The sequence below is a fragment of the Malus domestica genome, chromosome 05 (genome assembly GCF_042453785.1).
Source record: "Malus domestica chromosome 05, GDT2T_hap1".
Lineage (NCBI taxonomy): Eukaryota > Viridiplantae > Streptophyta > Magnoliopsida > Rosales > Rosaceae > Malus > Malus domestica.
In genome coordinates this window covers 7,304,417-7,325,269 of record NC_091665.1, presented here as the reverse complement: position 1 = coordinate 7,325,269, position 20,853 = coordinate 7,304,417, and the positions used below count along the sequence as shown (strand labels likewise).

At 38.7% G+C, this 20,853-nt stretch overlaps 4 protein-coding genes across 7 annotated transcripts; 1 reads left to right on the top strand and 3 right to left on the bottom strand.

The window, feature by feature from the left end:
* Positions 1-315: 315 nt before the first annotated feature.
* On the top strand, positions 316-2,833 carry LOC103444849 (NADH dehydrogenase [ubiquinone] 1 alpha subcomplex subunit 8-B-like). Of its 2 annotated transcripts, none has more exons than XM_008383793.4 (3): positions 316-653; positions 734-943; positions 2,523-2,833. In XM_008383793.4, the coding sequence occupies exons 2-3, from the start codon at positions 756-758 to the stop codon at positions 2,653-2,655; spliced, it is 321 nt and encodes a 106-aa protein (XP_008382015.1). In that variant the 5' UTR covers positions 316-653; positions 734-755; the 3' UTR covers positions 2,656-2,833. The 2 variants fall into 2 exon arrangements, with proteins under 2 accessions (XP_008382015.1, XP_008382016.1); XM_008383794.4 differs by having other exon boundaries at positions 494-645.
* A 358-nt stretch (positions 2,834-3,191) lies between these two features.
* Positions 3,192-10,694, bottom strand: LOC103444850 (uncharacterized). Its single transcript, XM_029101937.2, has 10 exons — positions 10,555-10,694; positions 9,591-9,938; positions 9,384-9,499; positions 8,964-9,171; positions 8,344-8,866; positions 7,960-8,211; positions 7,658-7,849; positions 7,500-7,574; positions 4,842-7,373; positions 3,192-3,788 (listed from the first exon to the last, which is right to left on the bottom strand). The coding sequence occupies exons 2-10, from the start codon at positions 9,770-9,772 to the stop codon at positions 3,486-3,488; spliced, it is 4,383 nt and encodes a 1,460-aa protein (XP_028957770.1). The 5' UTR covers positions 9,773-9,938; positions 10,555-10,694; the 3' UTR covers positions 3,192-3,485.
* Positions 10,446-15,628, bottom strand: LOC103444851 (pentatricopeptide repeat-containing protein At1g71210, mitochondrial). Of its 3 annotated transcripts, none has more exons than XM_008383797.4 (3): positions 12,239-15,628; positions 11,901-12,089; positions 10,446-11,185 (listed from the first exon to the last, which is right to left on the bottom strand). In XM_008383797.4, exon 1 carries the CDS (start codon positions 15,001-15,003, stop codon positions 12,331-12,333), a length of 2,673 nt encoding a protein of 890 aa, XP_008382019.1. In that variant the 5' UTR covers positions 15,004-15,628; the 3' UTR covers positions 10,446-11,185; positions 11,901-12,089; positions 12,239-12,330. The 3 variants fall into 3 exon arrangements, with proteins under 3 accessions (XP_008382019.1, XP_028957771.1, XP_070678281.1); XM_029101938.2 differs by having other exon boundaries at positions 11,901-12,016; positions 12,239-15,523; XM_070822180.1 differs by having other exon boundaries at positions 10,446-10,858; positions 12,239-15,135.
* A 455-nt stretch (positions 15,629-16,083) lies between these two features.
* LOC103444852 (uncharacterized) lies at positions 16,084-19,587 on the bottom strand. The gene is made up of 4 exons (XM_029101939.2): positions 19,438-19,587; positions 19,012-19,065; positions 18,249-18,324; positions 16,084-16,776 (listed from the first exon to the last, which is right to left on the bottom strand). The coding sequence occupies exons 3-4, from the start codon at positions 18,315-18,317 to the stop codon at positions 16,213-16,215; spliced, it is 633 nt and encodes a 210-aa protein (XP_028957772.1). The 5' UTR covers positions 18,318-18,324; positions 19,012-19,065; positions 19,438-19,587; the 3' UTR covers positions 16,084-16,212.
* Positions 19,588-20,853: the final 1,266 nt, after the last annotated feature.

The following is a 20,853-nucleotide window of genomic DNA, read 5'->3' as shown; positions in this document are numbered from 1 at the left end:
ACAAAACTAGACAATATTTTTTGCACCTTTGTATACCAGCATTTGTTAAAGTTTTGTGTACATAAGCTAGTTTAGTTTTTAGAGCACAAAGAACAGCTAAAGTAGAATATATAGCTCTAATATTTTTTGTATCCTTGTAAGAAAGTATCTGCTAATTTTTTGTTTGTAAATATGATCATCCTAATCAAAAAACAGTTATAAGTGCTGTGATCCAATCATAAACCTTCATCTTTATCCCTATCTTCTCACAATTCAAGCTTTTCTCCAACTTTTTCATTTTCTTTGTTATTAATGTTGTTATTGCTTTGCAAATTCATTTTTCAAGTCTTTAATATAGTATTTCATTCTGCTTTAAAAACCGCAGCAACGTGAGGGTATAAATAACTAGTTTACTGCTGTATCCCTAATTGACGGTCGGTTAAAATAACCTTATTCACTCATCAATTACAATTTCGGATTTATCTTTAAATGCAACAATTATTAGAAACTAATTGACACAATTGAAACTATAGAAAACTACATGGGCCAAAATTGAAATTTGCCCTTTAGAGGTCTTTGATCCTTTCCTTTTGCTCCTCCAACGCCAAGTCAGTTCAGGTGGTGTGTATGTTCGGCTGTGAGAACTCATTCAACCGAAGAAACGAGGTGTGAAGGTGCGGACTTTACCAATTCTGCGCTTTCTTTTCCAATTAATATCTGAAAATTTACAATTTAAAAATTTTTGTTTTATCAGAAACGATCGGAGGAAGTGGGAAATGGCGAGCGCAGTGGACCCAGCAGGAGATCCGATCCCAACATCGGCAGTTCTGACGGCGGCGGCGAAGCACATTCAGTTCAACTGCCAAGCGGAGAACGTGGCTTTTCTCAAGTGCAAGAAGAAGGACCCAAACCCTGAGAAGTGTCTCGACAAAGGTCGCCAAGTCACTCGATGCGTTCTTACCCTGTAAGCCCTTTCAAGTTTTTTCCCTGAGATTCGTATGCTTTGGACCCTTTTCCTTTGGAATTGGAAAAGTTTGATTAACTGGGCTCATGGTTTATGGAGAATTTAAAGCTTGGATTGCTCAAATGAGCTCTGTGTGGTTCATTGGTTATATACAATTTGTGGGTTGGATTACTGAAATGAGCTCAATGTGGCTCATGGGTTGTATGGAATTTGAGACTTTAATTACTTAAATGAGCTTAATGTAGCTCATGGATTATAGAATTTGAGACTGGGTTGCTCAAATGAGCTCAATGTGGCTCATTGATTATAGAGAATTAGAATTTGTGACCTCGATATTTCATATGAGCTCAATGCGGCTCATGGGTTTTATCGATTGCTCAAGTGAGCTCAATGTGGCTCATTGGTTATAGAGAATTAGAATTTGCAACTTGGATATTTCAAATGAGCTCAATGTGGCTCATCGATTATAGAGAATTAAAATTTGTGACCTCGATATTTCATATGAGCTCAATGCGGCTCATGGGTTTTATCGATTGCTCAAGTGAGCTCAATGTGGCTCATTGGTTATAGAGAATTAGAATTTGCAACTTGGATATTTCAAATGAGCTCAATGTGGCTCATCGATTATAGAGAATTAGAATTTGTGACCTCGATATTTCATATGAGCTCAATGCGGCTCATGGGTTTTATTGATTGCTCAAGTGAGCTCAATGTGGCTCACTGGTTATAGAGAATTAGAATTTGCGACTTGGATATTTCAAATGAGCTCAATGTGGCTCATCGATTATAGAGAATTAGACTTTGTGACCTCGATATTTCATATGAGCTCAATGCGGCTCATGGGTTTTATCGATTGCTCAAGTGAGCTCAATGTGGCTCATTGGTTATAGGGAATTAGAATTTGCGACTTGGATATTTCAAATGAGCTCAATGTGGCTCATCGGTTATAGAGAATTAGAATTTGCGACTTGGATATTTCAAATGAGCTCAATGTGGCTCATGGGTTATATTGCTTGCTCAAATGAGCTCAATGCGGCTCATGGGTTGTGGAGAATTCCCATTCTTTGGTTGAGCTAGAGACCAACCTTTTATGCCATCTTTGTTGAAATGGAAAAATCTAAATAATGTGATTCAATACATTGCGATGTATCCATCTATCCAAACAAATGTTTAGAGCAATGCCATTTGGTCTAGCTGACTAGCCTTCGTTTTTGAACACTTTTTGTGCTTATGCTTTTCATCCTCGTTACACTCGGTGAGTACCAACTATTTTTTAAGTTCAGGAGAGTGTTTCCCAAATGAAAAATGAATAATGAGTTTCTCCCAAATGAATTCTGCATCACATTCTTATGTTTGCACTATTTAAGATTTGGAGTTTTTTTTTCCAGTGATTTGATCATCCAGTTAATTTGATGATGTCTATGAAAACTTGAGGAATAATGGTATTGGAAACAATCTATCAAAGTTCCCAAAGAATTCATCAAGAAATTTGCTTAAAATGTTTCAGTTCTCACATCAAACAGACTGATATACGTGTTAGCACGTGCTTCTTTTTAACCTCGATATTTTGTCCTTGCAGGCTGAAAGATCTTCATCAGAGGTGCACGAAAGAGATGGATGCTTATGTTGGATGCATGTATTACAATACAAATGAATTGGATTTATGTCGCAAAGAGCAAGACGAATTCGAGAAAAAATGCCCGTTAGCTTAAAAAGCATGTCCCTAGTCCCGCCATTTCCACAATAATAGGGGCAGCGTGCAATGAGCAAATGGCGTTACGTACAATTTCAATGGATCTTGCTTTTAGATCTGAGCTATTTTCATCGTATTTGTATGTCGGATTTTTGCTTGGGGAATGCTCCTTTGAAACATGAAGCATGATTGACTTACTTGTGTTGCACTTTGATATTTATTTTTTGACATCTTCATTGGAGGTGCTCTTAAATGCCCCCCAATATACTATACTAGAAAGAGAAATGTTAAGCCGACTTTCTCAAAAGTGAGATTTCATGAACTCTCTGCCACTTCACAATTTAATGTCAATTCTCATACTAACATTATGAAACATTATGTCAAAAACATGAGATGACAAACCACGAAAAGTCTCACTTATAAACCATCAGACTTCCAGTTCTGTTCTTTTGAGGTGAAAAACCTAAACTCATATAGAGTACCAAACGGGCTCTAGATGAGCCAACTTTTGGCAAGTTTCTATTTTTCTTCAGGATTCTGATACAGGAGCGCAAGTTAACTCAAAACATATTACTTACATAAATCCATACATACATACATGAATACAATACATGCATACATTACATACAAACATACATACATACATACATTGCATGTAACAGAATATCAAAATATTGTACTCTCTCTCTCTCTGGCCTTCAATTCCTAAAGCAATGCTTTGGTATTATGATATGCCGTGCAGAATACAAAATATTATGAACCCAAGCTTTCGCTCTCCTCTCTCTCTAATCTGTTATCGCCATATAATTACGATAGGGTTGTTGCGCAGAAACGACTTCCAGATTAAGATTATGATGTCCACAAGAAGTGCATAGCATCCAATTGATTCAACTTTGTGGAATTGAGAGAGAATTTGTAAAGCTGCCTAAGTTTTTCAGTATCCCCACACCTGTTGGATACTGAAGCTGGCTGAGAAACCGAAGATTTGCTTGCGCGTGAGGAAAGCGCCATCCCCAGCAACTTCTTCAAAAGCATCTGCAACTGATTCCAAAACTTGGCATGTACCTCGGGGTGGTTGGTTTTCAAACAGTCCGAGTCTGTTTCTGACACATACCGCCCTTCAAGCAAGCAAGACAAAGCTGATTCCAACATCTGGAACACAAGAAATATTTCAGCTCTTTTGAGTATTTTATTAACAGAAACAGTAACCGGAAGACGAGATTATATAAACCAAGTCTAGAACTATCTCACAAAATCATATAAAGTCGTAATATGACTAAGTCTCCCAAACAAAAATAGCATTAACATTCAATATGTAGTCAGTTTACTTATCAAGACTAACTATGCAACGCAACTATGACATGTATTCAACGGTCAACCTCAAGAAAAACTGCAAACCAAAATATGTTAATTAATGGGAACTGTTATTAGCACTCCACAAATCTCATTCGACACTCCTCACAAGTGTATTTTTCTTTCTAATTATATAATGTTTGGTACGCAAAATGAGATTTTAGGAGCCCCAATAACAATTCCCTAATTAATTGCAGTATAACTAACAAAACGTCTAGTGGACGTGACAGCTTGATGTGAAGACTGAGGAAGACTGATGCAGCAGTACAGATAGACAAGAAAAAAATAAAGAGGATTTCAATCAACTTCCGATAGTAAGAGTACATCATGTCTAGGGGCCAGTCCGCAAATCAAGATTAAATCCCTTGATCAGATCCTAATCAAATTACAATCCTAACCAACTTAATGTCATGATCCATGATGATAAACGGGACAAGTCAGAAAGTCATCAAGATGAATTAAAAATGCATCAGCCAGGAATTCAAAGGGTTAAGATCAATCAAGAGTTAGAAGAGAAATAATCCGTTCATGGCTAGTTGTATAGCATTCCCTCTCTTTGCAAAGATCATAAGAATTCACTAAAAAGGAACAAATTCAAGAATAAAATTGCTCTTTAGGATTCAATTCCCTAATAAAATTCCTAAATTAGCACAAAATCTCAAATTGCAAAGAAAAATAACAAAGGAGCATTATGTCTTCATCAAATAAATAACAAAACTAATTTTCTCATCTAAAATACAGCTTATATATTGATTATGCACACAGCTAAATGTGGTGCAATTCATGCACGCGTGTGTATAAACATTACTTGAAATTCGAAGCATTATGTATAAAGCAAGTTCAAAAACTTACTGCATTTGAGTGTAAAGGGCTTGAAAGGCTCAATGAAAGAGCTGATCTCTCTATAAGAATAGTTAAGTACATGGTAGGATGTGTTTTTGGGCCATAAAAATCCATGGCCTTTTGCATGTTCCTCTCTGCCAAGGATGCATATTGCTTGACCCGTTGGATAATTGTGTTTTCACCTTTGGATAAGTTGTTTTTCTTATGATCTGGCTCTAAGAATTTCAAACAATGATCCCTGTGGTAGCAAGCCAACTGAAAATATGAATATGCAGCCTCCTGTTTCCGCAATTCACCTAATGACTCATAAACAGACAGTGCCTCCCGGATGGCATCATTGGCTGAAATCTCATGCTTTCGTGATTGTTTTCTTGATTTTCTGCCACTAGGGCTGGTGGAACGTCGCACATCTACCATCACTCCAGTTTCATAGACATCAACAGTTGTATCTTCTCTTGCCAAGAGCATTCCTAGCCTCAGATACGTATGAGCAAACTGTGTATATACCTCAGTCCTCAAACTGTTTAAATCAGAGCCAGCCTCTTCAACAAAAGCATCGAGTTCCGCTTTTGCTGCCCCATAATACTTAAGGGATTCACTATATTCTAACTTGGCAGTCTCCAATGCTTGGTTGTATGCGTTATGAAAGATCGGATGCCCCTTGAGATTATCAATCTTTGATACCATCTCTTCTGCCAATGCCCGTCTTCCATGCCCCAAGTTGCAGTTTATCAATATGATGTTGGTATGATCAGAGACTTCTCTGAATGCTTTTATAGCATCTACAAAAGCAAGTTCAGCTTTTTTTAATTCTTTCTTTTCAAGCCTGTTTCGACCCAGTTCATTGCATACCCACCCTTTCTTTTTCCTTATAGATTGTAGTTCTGCAGAACTGGATGGAAGACCACCTAATGCTTTTGTAGCTTCTCCATAACAGCATAGGGCTTCTGAAAGATTGTTTTCAGCATCTCTAACTGCAGGACCACCAAGGTACTTGAATATCCCTCCATTTTTCAATTTCATTGTTTCTCTCAGAGAAGAATTAGTTTGGGAGGCCAGTATTGGCCCCATGTCATCCACTCCTAAAGTGCCTTCTAAATTGCCAGAACTACCAGATTCCACATGTTTCCCTACAAACTTATCTGTACTCGAAGACTGTACAATGGTTTCGCCGTTTCTCTTTTGGTTTAGATATCCGCAATCAGAAACCTTTCCATTCTCCATTTTTAAACAAAGACTATCATCTTCTGGGTCTCTTAAAAGGGGGAAGGCATTGCTCTTAGCATGTGGTCTTTTACTGTATTTCCTGCCAGAATTTACTGAGCTCATATCACCACTACTACTTGCACTGCTACCACTGCTTGCCCTATCACTCTGGCAGCTGCAATTTACTAGAGAACATGAACTGCAGTTTTGCGTGTGCTGCCCCAACTTCTTCTTGAGCCTTTTAACTTCTTTGACAACCTCAGATGAAACTTTCAACTCTCTAATAGAATATTTTCTCTCTACTGGTGGACAGATCACACTATCCTTAGCCAAATGGAATTCAACATAAACATCTCCAACCAGTGTCCATGCCTTGGCCCAGAAGAGGTAAATGGACGAGAACTGCTCGAAAGAAAGACAACCATGAGTGGAGCTGGAGCTCAGATCTTCCTGATCACTAATAGATGATGTAGTCTTTTTATTAGTATAATTGAATTTTGTTGGTGATGAGAAGAAACTATTCATGGAAGAAATGAATTTTGTGTCTTCAAGATGCTGAGGCATTGATCCATATACAGAACATGCCAATTCTACAACCTTCAAAGCTTGATGCAACTGACAATCCTCCTTATAGGCTTGTCCAAGCGCCAAATATGACTCTCCAAGCAAAAGAACAAGTTTCCACAACTTGTGGTCCAATGTTGATGTTGGAAGCCATTCTCTAATGTCACACACTTCGATACAGTCAGCATCACCACATGCACAAACAGAAAGATTAACAGATGAAGGTGGCCTATCATGGGTTTCACTCTCCTGGTCCATTAACTTGGATTCAGTAGTTTGCAGTTGGCGCATCCATCTGAGAGATTTAATGGCTTGAGAAACATGATGTATTGCAGCTAGCTTAGAAGAGATTGGTTCAGCAACAATTTGAACTACATGTCCGGTTGTTGCAGGCAATTTGCAAACTGCAGAGCTTTCAATACCAGAGGAATTTGGTACAGCTTCTGTCAAATCTCCGTAGTCCATGCTACCTTCTGCTATCAATTTTCTTGGAGAATATGCATTTGCTTCTAAAGTCATCTTTACCGAAGCTTCAGTTACTAAATCTTCAACATTTTGACCATAGTCATATGCTTTCTCCTCTCCCACTAGGCTGGGTTCTTCATGGACTGTTGATTCAGAAATGCTACTTAAAAAGTCCAAAGAATCTTCTTCAGCATCAGTAACAGTAAGTTCACATCCTACAGGCAGATCATCAGACGCTAATTCCAGCTCTTCATCGTGGTTCAAAATAAGCCTCGCAAATTGTTCATGTGCAGATGCACGCACAACCTATTCAGCAGTATATCAATTACAGTTATCATTTCATTTCTGAGACTTATTTGATTTTGGCAAAAATCCTGAACTAGTAATCAAACAAATAAAAAAAAGTAAAAACATCAGTTCATAACACAGTACCAGATGATCTGGCGCATCTAGAAATTCCAAACATTTTTGGAAGAACCTGGCACACTTTGCCATATTATTTGGAGCCTGCAGGAATTCCAAATAAATTAGTAATAACTATAAAGGAACAAAGGAAGGTAGAGAATTAAGTAGTCAAATTTCTTCCATACCACTGAAAGTGAAAGCCTGTGAGCACTTCTATACAAGAGAGTCCCCAATGAATACAGAGAATCACTTCTTCCTCGATGCAATATAGAAGGAAGGGAGCTTGAGCTATCATCACATTCATTAGAAGAACAGTTCTTGGGAATAACAGAAAGATCAAAGAGTTGAATGACATCTTCCCCAGCATTTTTATACAGCTGAAATTTTGAAGATATAATGAATATTAAATGGAAACTGCAAAAAATCAAACTGCATAAAAAGAAGGCAAATGAAAAATCAATTTAACACAACTAAATAAGACCAGTACCCAATAAGCTCCAGGATCTTGCTTGCAGTTTTCTTGAAGGAACCTCAAAACGGAAAGGCCATTTTGCTGCACCACATAAGGATGAAAAGCAGGAGCGCCTTCCTCAGAGATCCCTTTTAGTAGAAATATATCATCTGTTTTCAAAAGCTCGTATCCCTGCACAACACCGTTTTCATGATAACAAATGGCCATCTCAGGCACACTTGCCATGACATTGTCAAGCCAGGCTTCAAGCCAAGTTAATGGTGTAACCTGCCAGTAAGATTAAGAAAAAGGAAAAACACACAAACAAACAAAAAGAGGAAAACAGTTAGTATGCTGCAAGCAAACATATAAAAATGGAGGGAAAAGAATAGGACTAAATTTTTAGTAAGCCACTTCAACCTGTCGTGACACATCCCAGAGATGCAAGCTAACAGCAACATATTTTTCATTACTGAACAGAAGCAAGTCACTCCCTATGAGCATGCGGAAATTGTGAAATTGCCAAAACAAAACCCTTAGAAACCCATCGTTACCAGCTCTTCTATGTTTTTCAGACTCTTGCATTGAGTTCCTGGACTTCTCGCCAACTTGTGAAGCCTTTTTGACAGGATTGCACCCCTTATTTTTCTTATCCTTCTTTTTTGCCATAAAGAAATCATCCCCTTTAACCTGTTCGTATTCTGGACAATTTGATTTTCCACCTGGAGCAACATCATTGTGCTGTCCCACAAACTGAGTATTTGCCCCAGGAAGAACAGAGGAGTTTGATTGCTCTCGTGATGGGACATGATGAGTTGGCGGGCAATCACAAGCTTCCATCCGAACAGAATGCATAGCAAAATTCAAAAACAAAGACTGATCTGCACCTTTTGATTGATTTTTACGTCTTCTTATTAACTTTTCCCCCTCTTCAATGTCAGGCCTACACTTGAGAAAAGGATCAGATAAGATTTTCTTTTCTTACTAAATTTTATAAAATACATGACAAATAGAATATCACATTAGCAGGCTATACACACCCAGTATTAAGAACAAGCGTCTGATCAACACGCTGAACTGCAATTGATAATCGAGCCTTGGAATAAGGCATTTTGAAGATCTGCTTCAGAATGTCAGCTGGAGCAATGACGTCGATCTCATCCCCATACTCAACCAATCCAGACACCGCAAGGGCCTCGCATTTTCTAGTGAGATTTGATGTAACAGTGCCACCATCCCAAGCTATATCTGTAAACTCAAATGATACCATATCCATACCATGTTTGTTACAGTTTCAAAATCAGAAGCCAAAAATAATTCTAAATGTATCAAGCAAAAAAAACAACCCCTCGAATTATTTCAAAATTACTACCATCCACGTACCCGATATAAAATTCTAACATCAAAAACTAAAAAGGGGAAATATTATTAAACTAAAACTAAAAGAGAAGTGAGCACACCTCCGGCGGCCTTGGAGTGCACGGCAGCAATGGGAAGAACTTTGTCGGGCGAAAGGAGCGGCGGGCTCTTGAGGTCGGTCTCTGTCGGAAGCATTCGATACCGTGGAGCACTCACTCTGAAAATTCACAAACAAAATCAATGAAAACTGAAACAACTGGAGAGAGAGAGAGAGAGAGAGAGAGAGAGAGAGAGAGAGGCGTACTGACGTTTGGCGGGAGGGAATGAGAGCGGAATCGAAAGAGTGGAAGGCTTTATCGGTGGGAACAGGGATGGAGCCGCAGAGGAAGCCGACGGGGTTCGGCCTTTCGATTTCTAACTTGCCGATGCACTGAAGCTCTCGAGAGCCATCGGAGCTCAACGGTACCGATGACACCCCTGATTTCTCCATTGCTGTTCGGTTTGCTAAGCTAGGGTTTCAATTTCAATCTCAATTTTGAATTTTTGCCTTCCTTCTCAAAATTTGGCAGACTCTCTGTTAATAAGGTTGCTTCTCTTTCTTCTGGAAACTTCACTCAGATCAACTGCAACTCCTGATGGACGCGAGAGCTATTCCACTACATATTTTAATTTTAGTTTGAACAACGTTTGGATACAATTATGAAGAATTCTTGCTTGAAACTCTTGCTTTGAAAATAAACACGAAGTTCTGTGAATCGGCAACGAACAATTTTAAATAGGAACTCCTACGTATCCTTTGAGTAGCCATGAATTATTCTTTTAGTTTTTCAAATCTCCCTTTTTATTTTTGACTATTAAATTAAACGAAAATAATGTACAAAAATGCATTTGTAAGAGGCTTTGTGTTTATTTATTTATTTTCTGATAGTAACATTGATTTTCTATTAAATGTTACTCACTGAGACTCCAAAAAAATTATTATTTCTCCAATTTGTTTATAATTAAAAAGAAAAATACATTTATGTGATCCAATATGCGAGTGGATATGATGTTGAGTTTTTGAACCACTTAATACTACGATCTACTGGTATTCCTCTTCAAGTGAGATGTCTTAGGTTTGATTCTCGTCAAAGACGAATTTGAACCAAATTATTACTAGCTCATTATTGTGAGGCTAAACCCAACCGTCTTCCAATTCAATGTAGATAATATTGTTTGTTCGAAAAAAAAAAAAAAACATTTACATACAAAGAGATACTAAAGATCATTTACCTATCATGGTGGGTGTTATTTGTTGGGAGATATGGAAGAAAAGGTGTAATGCTTTTTTCAAGGACCCCGCTAAGGAGAATGTCCCTCTCTATCGCAGAGATGCTTGAACATCGGTACATGGCGACGAGGGCTCCTGCCGCCACTACAAGAAATGCGATTTGTACCCCTCCCACACCTCCCTTTTGTTAAAATAAATGTAGATGACGCATGGAAATCATCGTCCAGTCGAATCTTCTCACATCATCTGTCGAGGAAACTGAGGCAGAGGCTGCACTTGCAAGGCTAGTATTAGCGAAACACGGGCCTGCAAAACGTCATGATTGAAAGTGATTCCAAAGTTTTTGTGGATAATGCTACTACGGTGTTGCAGGACTCATGAGGGAGCTTGATGTGTAACGTTGCTTTTGCTCTATTGTTCATTTCTTTTGACATATCGGCGGTTTTAATGAGAATCTCACTAGACCAAGATAAAGCTTGTGCAGCTAACTTCAACGTTTACACCTATCTACGCATCAGAAATGCATACATTAATGAATGAACCCATGTCAACAATCAGTGCATTGAGTGAGGATATTCTTCGAGATGTCCATAAACTGCAAACTTTGGCAGCATCCGACACTTGGGACGAAGCCTAGAGAAGGGGGGTGAAGGAGAGAAATGTTGAAGGTAAACATTATACAGGCAAGGCAAACAAAATGATGATTTAATCTCAGACAATAAGACACAAGACCACAACTTAATCAACGACTAAGATTACTTCAACTCATCAGACTCCAGCGTTTTGTGGATTCAATAATTTAATCTCTAGTTTATAATCTGAGAAACTCTATTATCCAGCTATAAGTATTACCTAATAACAAACACAGATATATCCTGTTTTCTTATTTTCGCTCGGCCTAGACTTCAAGTTGCATTGCTGATGAGAACTAGCTAGTTTGTGGATGACATGAAATTTTTTACAGGCATTTATGCAGCTAGCACATTATGTTTTGAGGACTTCAAGTGCAACAAACACGCATACGGACACATTCACTTTAAAATCAAAATGCTCATCTTTTTACTTTTGGTTTGAGAACCCAGATGGTTTATGGATTTTTTAGGAAACGTATTTTCATATTCTTCTCCTACATTAATATATCTCCATCTCATGTCGAACATCTCAAACCACAATGTTAATCTGCAGAGCAGGTAATGTAAAAATAAAAGAACACAAAGCAGCAAGTGAAAACAAACCAGAGAAGCAGACACAAGAGAACCCCATTGCATGTTGTTGCTTCCATTGGAAGAGGACAGATATATATCTCAGGTGTTCAAAGTAAAGGTACACTGGTATAAAAAAAACTAACCGGCAATCATCAGAAAAGCACCAATGTCGACGTCTTCATTTTCCTTCTTTTTCTTGCTCTCTAGTTATTTATATCAATATATACCACATTCTTTCCACCCATAACTTCCGAATTTCCTTGTTGATACAAAGCAAGAAATTAAAATCTTGCATGCTTGGAATCACGACTTTTCTTAACCAAATTAAATTTCTGCATCCAAACCCAATGTAAGTATTGAATATAGATTAATTTATTTCAAATTAAATTACACATAAATCATACATCATTATATCTTTCCTCAGCAGTAAATTAGAAGTTACACATAAATCTAAATACTCCATCTGAACAAAAAATCTTACCACGGTATGAAATATATTATCATGCAGCAAAACTTGTGTAATGTCCATTAGATGCCAGACATTGCAGCATTAGTGACTTCAATGAAATCCAATTAAAGGAGTAGATTTGTGCGCCTTGTTGGATAAAATCCTTTCCGGTACATCACTTCTACCCATCTCTTTGCCTCAGATGTCCTCCCATGTTTAAGAAAACCTTGTACTATGGCGTCATAAGTCCAACGATTAGGCTCATAACCTTTCTGGCACATCTTATCGAACAAAGCACAAGCATGCTCCATGTTGCTCTGGCTTAGTCTTCTAATCAACAAATTATGTGTGAACACATCTAGCGGAAAGCACTTTTCAATTACTTCTTCCAAATTCCCAATATCTTGGCTCACCTGGATACGACCAGAAAATGCACCAATGAGCAGACCAAGCATTGAACAACCAGACATCTCATTCTGCTCCTCTCTCAGCTGTACCCAAGACTTGTAGAGCTCTGCAGTTTTCAGAGAATGCAACAGAAGTATGTTACCAGTAAAGGACGTAATATGGCGGCCAACTTTCTCCAAGTCATTTATGAGATTTACTGCCATATCAAATTCTTTATTCCAGCACAGCAACTGTATCAGAAACTCGTAACAGTCATCACTTGGAACCACTCCCTTCTCTTTCATTTCCATCAAGAAGTTAACTGCAATTTCCGCCTTTTGGGCTTTGCATAGACCAACGATCAGGGTGCTGTATAGCCTTCTCCCCAACACCTTTCTTCTCTCGTGCAGATCATTGAAGAAGTTCAAAGCATCCGAAATCCGTTCACCCTTCAAATAACTCTGCAACATAATAACATCAGATCTCACATTGGGCTGAATTCCACTCCGCTGCATCATCTCATATACTTGTCTAGCCAGATCGGGCCTTTTGGCATACCCAGCTCCGTAGATGAAAAAGTTGTATACATCACAGCTGGGTTCCCTACAAGACAACTGCATCTCCAACAAATTAAAAAATTGCTCATCTGGATTTTCCATATCACATAGACAACAAATTACATCTTTGAACAGCTTGCGAGTCGGTAAGTGACCCTTTTCTTGCATTTCAATCAGAAGTCTGGCAGCAATATCCCCCTTGCTCAACCCGTTAAAACCATTTATCAAGCTAATGTATCTACTCTTTGTAGAAACCTTGTTAATTCTATTGAGTTCCCCATGTATCAAATAAGCATCTTCTACCCTCTTAGTTCTGCAAAGAGTTGTAATGAACTTATCATATGTGGAGTTACTTGGCATAAAGTTCCGCTCTAGGGCAAAAGTAACTAACTCTTTCATCTTCTCGAGCTTTCCCTCTCGGCACAATGAGTCTGCCAGAATAGAAAACGTTTTCCTTCCTGTAAAATAACCTTGTTCCACAGAATGCTTCATCACTCGATACGCGTCGTCAATGCTACCTTCCCCACAGAAAACATTGATCAAATAGTTGTAAACCATACTATTAGGCGTGAGCTGAAACTCGGATCTCGAATTATACAACTCAAGTGCGACATCCACCATCCCCGCTTTGCAAAAGAAGCATAAGGCAGCATTCATGGTGACCTTATCAGGGGAAATCTTATCCTCCTTCATCTCCATCAGCAAATCACAAACCTCCTCGAGGCGATCCTCTTTCAGAAGCCTACATATCAAAGTATTGTACCTAAAAGCATCGGGCACATATCCTTCCAACGACTTCTTGTTCTGAAAAAACTCCAATGCTCCATCCAACCTCCCAGCCTGAACAAGATCGCGTATCCACACACCATAAGCACTCTCCATGAGAGCCACCCCCAAGTCCCGAAACTCCTCGACTAATTCACCAGCCTGCTGGAACTTCTTATGCTTACAAAGGGCGTCCACAAGGACACTGACTGCATGCCCGGTGACGGGCTTGCCGTCAGACACCAGTTGGCGCAAATAGGCTTCAGCTTGATCGAGCAACTTCTGCTTACACAACCACTTGAGCATGATGGAATGGGTGATTTCGTTCTCAAAACCCCTCAAAGAAATCTGCTTGGCAATGACCTGAACGGCATCAAGGCAACTCTCCTCCACCAAAGCATTCAAAAGGACATGGTAGGCAAAGGAATCGAGGTCCAAACCCTGGAAGCGCATTTTACCAAACAGTTGGAGGGCAATGTCGGGCTTGCCGGCGACAGCGTAGCCCATGACCAGCGTGTCGTGAAATCGGACGGTGTGGGCGTACCTCTGCTTGCTGTAGGTGGAGAGGACGTCGAGCATGAGGGACATGAGCTTGGCCTTGGAGAGGATCTTGAAGATGGCGTTGAAGGTGGCGCGGGTGTGGTGGAAGCCGGGCTGGCGGCCGGCCCAGTCGAAGAACTTGAGGCAGGAGAGGACGTCATGGTCGTTGCTGCCGTAGCGTAGGACCTCGAGGACGAAGGACTCCGAGAGGCGGAGGCTGAGATGGGAGAGGGCCAAGACGTCGTCGTCGGTGGAGGATTTGAGGATGAGGAAGATGCGGTCGAATAAGGCGTCGTTGCGGGTGTTGAACCATTCTTTGAAAGAGAGGACCACGTCCCTTGCCGGAGTCAAGCGAGCTGAGGTTGAAAAAGGAGCGGGGGGAGGGGAAGCGTTGGGGCTGAAACTGAAGGAACTGCTGGTTCTGGTGGCAGCAGCGGCGGCGGTAGTGGTGAGAAGAAAATTGGCATCGAGGATGGCGGCGGAGGAGCAGCAGAGGGAGCAGTTGGTATTCGCCTTGGATTTGGCTAGATTTCTGAGTGAAATAAGCATAATTACTACCGTATTATTAATTTAATTAGAGGAGGAGGAGGAGGAGGATTCAGGGTAGTGAGTGAGGGTTCAGCCACATTTGGGAAACCTCGTCGATATTGTCGATAGCGTTGCTGCTGCTGCCGCCGCCGCCGTCGAACCCCAGCGCAGCCACAATTGGTTTCCGTTTGCCCGTTTGCCGGTCCTGGTTAAAAACAGGACGGGGTTTATAAGCATTGGAAATTACCAAGATGCCACTTGCGGATTTGATGAGCGGAGGAAGCTAGCGTAGCAAAAAGTTTACGGTTACGGTTAATGTTTCAAAAGAAAGGGAATTTCAGCAGCGACGGCGTCGTATTGAGCCTGAAGCAACCACAAAAGTAGACAGGCGCAATGCAGAATGCAGATCCAGGGAGGCCCGGCTCTGTGTACTCCTAGTTAGTTTTGCTAGACATACACCAGTTTCAATCCTAACCGTTAACCGTTGCAAGATATACATCCGATGGTTCAGATTAGATTATGCCAATTATTATTTTATGAGACGCTTTCTTGCTTTGGAGAATAGCTTTATAAGTAGGCAAGTCCCGATCGCTAAAATATAACGTTTCACTATTTCACCCAAGAGAATGCTCCAACCGAGTAATGCACGACAACTTCCGTACTCCGACGCTACCTTGTACATGGGTCAATCCCACGAGCTATCCATTCGCTTCATCTATCCTTAGGAACATGGATTTGAATTACTACTACATGTTCGCTGCTCGATTCATTTGCTTTCCACTTTCAGGGAAGAGTAGAACACTCGTGTCAAAGAATTTCTGGAAATACATATAACAATACAATCCTTTGTCAGCACAAATGCACTTGTTCTTCACCCACACACCTATAAAACTAACTTACTGAAAGGGAATAGTTACCGCCAATCCAAAATAGTAATCCGCACTCCTCCAAATACAATTTCTCCTTATTTTCGCACCATCAGTGCAAGATAACTTTTTTGAGTTCCTGCAACAACTCTCCGTTAAAATTATAAAATTCAAAAAGCATTTGCACACGTGTCAAATTGTGATTTGTGCTTTGAAAAATGAATCACCACAGGAGTCGGATAACTTTTTTCCCCCCAACTGAATTATACAGAAACATTTCCTCCATACAGATTGTGATGCTTCTTTGCAATAGATTTACAAATTCAATTGACTACGCGAAAATTAAACTCCTTGAAAAGCAATTCTAAAACCGAACCCAGCATCGCGTGCACTGTGCCATACAATCTCCCTTGCAATCAACATTGAAACCCAATACTCTTGGATTTCGAAGAAGGAGGTTTCGGAGAGATTTCCCTTTTATTCCCCACTCCTTTTCCAAGATCTGCACATTGATTTTCACCTCCTGTTCAAGATCACATCCAAGAACCTCTGGAAACTTTTTTAGCAACTTACACAGGTCATCGTCAGAAAGGCTTAAACTCCGAAGATAGTCCAGTGTTTCGATTACAATCTCAAGTTTTGGTACTTCAGTTTTCCGTTTTTCACCCCAGTACGGTGAATGAACCAGGCCAAATGCTTTTCCAAGTATCTTCTCTCCCTCTTCATTGCTGATACTAAATGCAGATAGAGCTTCCCGGCATGTTTCCCATGCCTTCCTGTCTTCATCTTTCAAAGTCGTATTTTCAATCTCTGCAGTTGAGTGTAATACCCATTTCTTGGTAGACAAACCTGGTGAGCAAGCTACTCTGTTTGGATTTTGTGAAAAATTACGCAATCTGACATTCGGTGCCGTATTTACAACATCAGGCTGCAGCAAGAATTATCATAATATTATGTCATACTGCAAACTTGAAAGCAACGCACCTTTGCAGACCATAAGTATAAAAATTGAACATCATACAGAATAAATAATAATGGAAAAGGCAAAGCATAGAAAAAGTTACAATACGAAGATATATCTATCAGCAAACAGGTAAGAACAAATCTACATTCGAGACTTGGGAGCAGCCTCTCCATAAATGGGGGTAAGGCTAGCCGACTTTCACCTCTCCCAGACCCTGCGTAAAACGGGAGCCTTGTGCACTGGGTATGACCTTTATGTCACTCGATACATATCATGCTTTTTGAGGTTGTGTCGTCGTTATAATTGATTTTGTTTGCACTTATGCTTTAGAGTTCTTTTTATTATTTCGTTTCTACACAGAATGCGTTTACTGGCCAGTTTAACATCAAGTTAACTTACATTCTACTGAAAATTTAGGAAAAGCAAACATCATGGAATTTACATTATACCACTCAGCCGAAAAAGCAGACACATACTTTTGAATGGACCAAAAGCACTAGGATGGCAATTAAGAAAGGAAGTGTTTAAATTCGCAACAAACTGAAGCCGACAACTGCCAAAAATCTAACTTCCTCCCCCAAGAAATCTACTTCCTACAAACCTTTTCCCTAAAAAATTCAGTCTTTTCCGCCCTAAGAAAACTACAAAACACACTGAAATTCCACAAAAAGAAAAAAAGGCCTTTATCATTCTAAAGAAAGTATAATGTCTCTTAGTAAATAAAAATTCATGGGAAGATGAAATCACCAAATTCAACCTTGCTTCAGAAAACAAATTCCACAATCTGAAAGCAATAAGACAGTGAAGGAAAGGATGATCAGCTGCCTCTGCAGACATGGTATACCAAGGAGATGATAAGCTAAGATTACAATTTTCCCTTGAATAGCGTCAAGGGTAGTTACTCTTCCAAGGGCAAGAGTCTAACTCAATACACCGAGTTTGACAATAAAATGAGAAAAGCTGCTAGAGGATTAAAATTTTCAGTACCTATCTTCTAACCTCAACGAATATAACATGAAATTTTTTTAACCGAAGAGCATAGAGTAGATAACTAACCAACTTCAAAAGATTAAAGTTTCTACAGAAATTGAGATTACAAGCAACTCGAAAGGGAGAAGGGACCCAAAAACTATCTATGCCATTGCCAATCTAACATTCAAACCAAAGAGGGAACGAAAACTAGCTGTGATGACAAGTGTTTGAAACTCACAACTCAAAACCTTTCAAGTTTCTAGGGAAACTGCGATTCCAACCCACTTGGAAGTGAGGAAGAAGGGACCCAAAAACTAGCTATGACAAGTGTATCAAACTCACCACTTTAAAAGCATTCAAGTTTTTATACTGAGGTCAACATATAGCGTCAATAATCAATGGAGTTATAACAAATAGAGTCATACGATCTAGCATTTTAAAAGTTTCCAGAAAATGGTACTCACAGTAGAAAAGCAAAAGCGTGTTGCACAATCATGGGTTATCAATGGGGAAGCTAATGATTTTCCTAGCATCCCGGCACTGTAAAAAAATTGGAACAATAATCAAATAAAAAGTCAATAGGGTCAGAAAAATAAAACAGCTTACTCATGGTTAATGAAAAACGTGGAACCAAAAAGGGAAGAGACATGAGAGTATTTTGTTGTTGTAATCATGAAATTTAGTTTAGTGAACCAACATCATAAACTGTACCATTCAGGCCCATTTGACAACCATTTTGTTTTTAGTTTTTGCTTTCCATTTCTAATTACTAGATATAGAGAGAAAGTAGATGGTGGATCAAGAATGTGGAGGGAGTGTGGTAGGAGGGAGAAGGGCGAAATGCACATGGAATGACATACAACAAAAAACAACAACAAAGCCTTATCCCACTAAGTGGGATCAGCTGTATGAATCCTAGAACATCACTGCGCTCAGTTTTGCTCTAAGTCTTCCGTTGGCTCCAAGTACTCTATCTTTTCTTAAAGTCTTGACATACAAAATGACCACAAGTGGAGTCGGCTGTATGGAATGACATACAAAATGAAAACAAAAAACTAGAAAGAAAGAAAAAAACGATTTGAAAATTGTTTTCAGTTTTTCGGTTTTTGGTTTATGTGTTGTGTATCATTTCTATGTGCATTATTATTCCACATTCTTTGAAAACTAAAATCAAAAAACGAAATGGTTATCAAATGAGCAGAGAGCATGCATCTAACAATTTCTCACCCGTCAAAAGACGAAATTAATCTAACCTTTCCCAATCCGTGCAATAATATTAAGCTGCCAAAGTTACAATCAAAATGATAAAAGCGGTCAACAATTTCCCCGAATAGTTACATTGACAGTAGTACTAGATTAATATTCTTTTCAATAACTCGAGTCGAGCATGCTATATTTATTCAGAAGAAGATGAACAAACCAAAAAGAACAAAGGAGGTGCTTCTTCAATCAACTAAGCATCTATTTTCTTAACTGTTTTCCCTTCCAAACTCCTCCAGCACCACATCAGTAGATATATATATATAAAACATGTATATATGTATAACAAAAAACATCTCTCCCTAGCTGCCTGAAATCGTCATCTGATTGTTCTACAATGACTGACAAGCAAGAAGAGACAGAAATTAAGGTGAAAATGGAAATGAAAAATACCGGCGATTTATTAGTCGGTGTCGACTTGGCCACCACACCAGTTCCTTCCAAGGGAGATTGCCGCGGGGGGGGGGGGGGGGGGGAGAGAGAGAGATTAGAAAGGGCGTTCTGCCGGGAGAGACGGTGGGTTCCACTCCAACTACGCGCGCCACAAATTTTGGTGGAGCGATCAGGTTCAGGTGGTCAACTCGGCTGCCAGTCCTTGGCCTTGGCTTTGGTTTCCTTTTGTTTTCCAGTACAATTACATAAATGCCACTAGCAATTTAATTTTAATTAGAGTGATTAAGGGCTAATCTGTGTCAGTCATGTTTTTTTTTTCCATAACTACTTCTGTTGTGTTGTGAGAATAAATAGTTGTGAAAAAAAAAAAAACAAATGTTTGGTAAACTATAGTGCTAAAAGTGATTTTAGCAACAAAAAAAAAGAGTAGGGATGGAGGTAGGATTGTCAATATGAAAGTTTCATTAAGAGAAATTTTATTTGAACTCATCTAACCTCTTTCTATACTCAACTTACCCTATAAACTCATATTATTTTTTATTAAAAAATTAATCTCTTTAAATCCAAATTTATTACCTAAAATATCTTTCCAAACCCAATTAAAATGTATATTTATCTTTACACCCGTTATAAAATAAAATCTCAAAGAAACTTAAAAGTCAAAATAGTCCTTTGTCTCCCCTCCCACCTTTGGCTCTTTAGAAATAGAGCTTTTTGTTTTTGCAAATTTTTCTTTGCATTTTTTGGTTCACTACATCTTATTTGATTTTTTGGTAAAGTTTCAAATTTCTACTGGAGCTGCTGTTTTTAGTTTATTTGTGTTTTGGTGTTTGTATTTGTGTTTTTGCGCAATTATTTAATTTTATTTGATGAAAGAAATTCATCTAACGTGCACTCATTAACATGTACTATCCCCAAGCAATTAATTAAAATGAGTTTTAACGAAACACTTCTGGTACTGTTCACTTTTGACGAAAAATCACATTTTTACCTTTTCCTGGTACTATTCAATACACCTTCATTTGTTATTTTTCATTAAAACTAAAAAAAAAATCGATTTTTCATTAGTTTTCCTTTAATTAAAATGAGAACAAATGTCAATCAAAACGGCAACAAATGTAAAATGAAGTTGAAGTGAAAGGGTTTTGTATAGGAGGACAAACTAGCCGGGATTGACGAAAAAGAAAAAGTTTGAAACCCAAATACTCATCTTTTATATTCTAAAAAAAAATTGAAATCAAACGAACAAAATTTTTTCATAAATCAAGTCATACATTGGTTGGAGAATTCAAAACTTCAAAATCACCATCCATCGATAAAAAAATATAAATAATAAATAATAATAAAATAAAAAATAAAAAATAAAAAAAAAAATTTCTCTGTAAAAGCTATTGGGGTTTTAGCCAAAATAAACAC

What these genes read in the sequence shown, in the direction of transcription:
- LOC103444851 (XM_008383797.4), bottom strand. Translation starts at nt 15,003, where the DNA reads ATGCTTATTTCACTCAGAAATCTAGCCAAATCCAAGGCGAATACCAAC.
- LOC103444850 (XM_029101937.2), bottom strand. Translation starts at nt 9,772, where the DNA reads ATGGAGAAATCAGGGGTGTCATCGGTACCGTTGAGCTCCGATGGCTCT. An exon ending in ACGCTTGTTCTTAATACTGG is followed by an intron (nt 8,867 to 8,963) that starts GTGTGTATAGCC and finishes TCTCAAGTGTAG; the next exon opens with GCCTGACATTGAAGAGGGGG. An exon ending in ACAGGCTTTCACTTTCAGTG is followed by an intron (nt 7,575 to 7,657) that starts GTATGGAAGAAA and finishes GAATTCCTGCAG; the next exon opens with GCTCCAAATAATATGGCAAA.
- LOC103444849 (XM_008383793.4), top strand. Translation starts at nt 756, where the DNA reads ATGGCGAGCGCAGTGGACCCAGCAGGAGATCCGATCCCAACATCGGCA. An exon ending in ACTCGATGCGTTCTTACCCT is followed by an intron (nt 944 to 2,522) that starts GTAAGCCCTTTC and finishes TTGTCCTTGCAG; the next exon opens with GCTGAAAGATCTTCATCAGA.
- LOC103444852 (XM_029101939.2), bottom strand. Translation starts at nt 18,317, where the DNA reads ATGCTAGGAAAATCATTAGCTTCCCCATTGATAACCCATGATTGTGCA. An exon ending in CACGCTTTTGCTTTTCTACT is followed by an intron (nt 16,777 to 18,248) that starts GTGAGTACCATT and finishes TTCTTGCTGCAG; the next exon opens with CCTGATGTTGTAAATACGGC.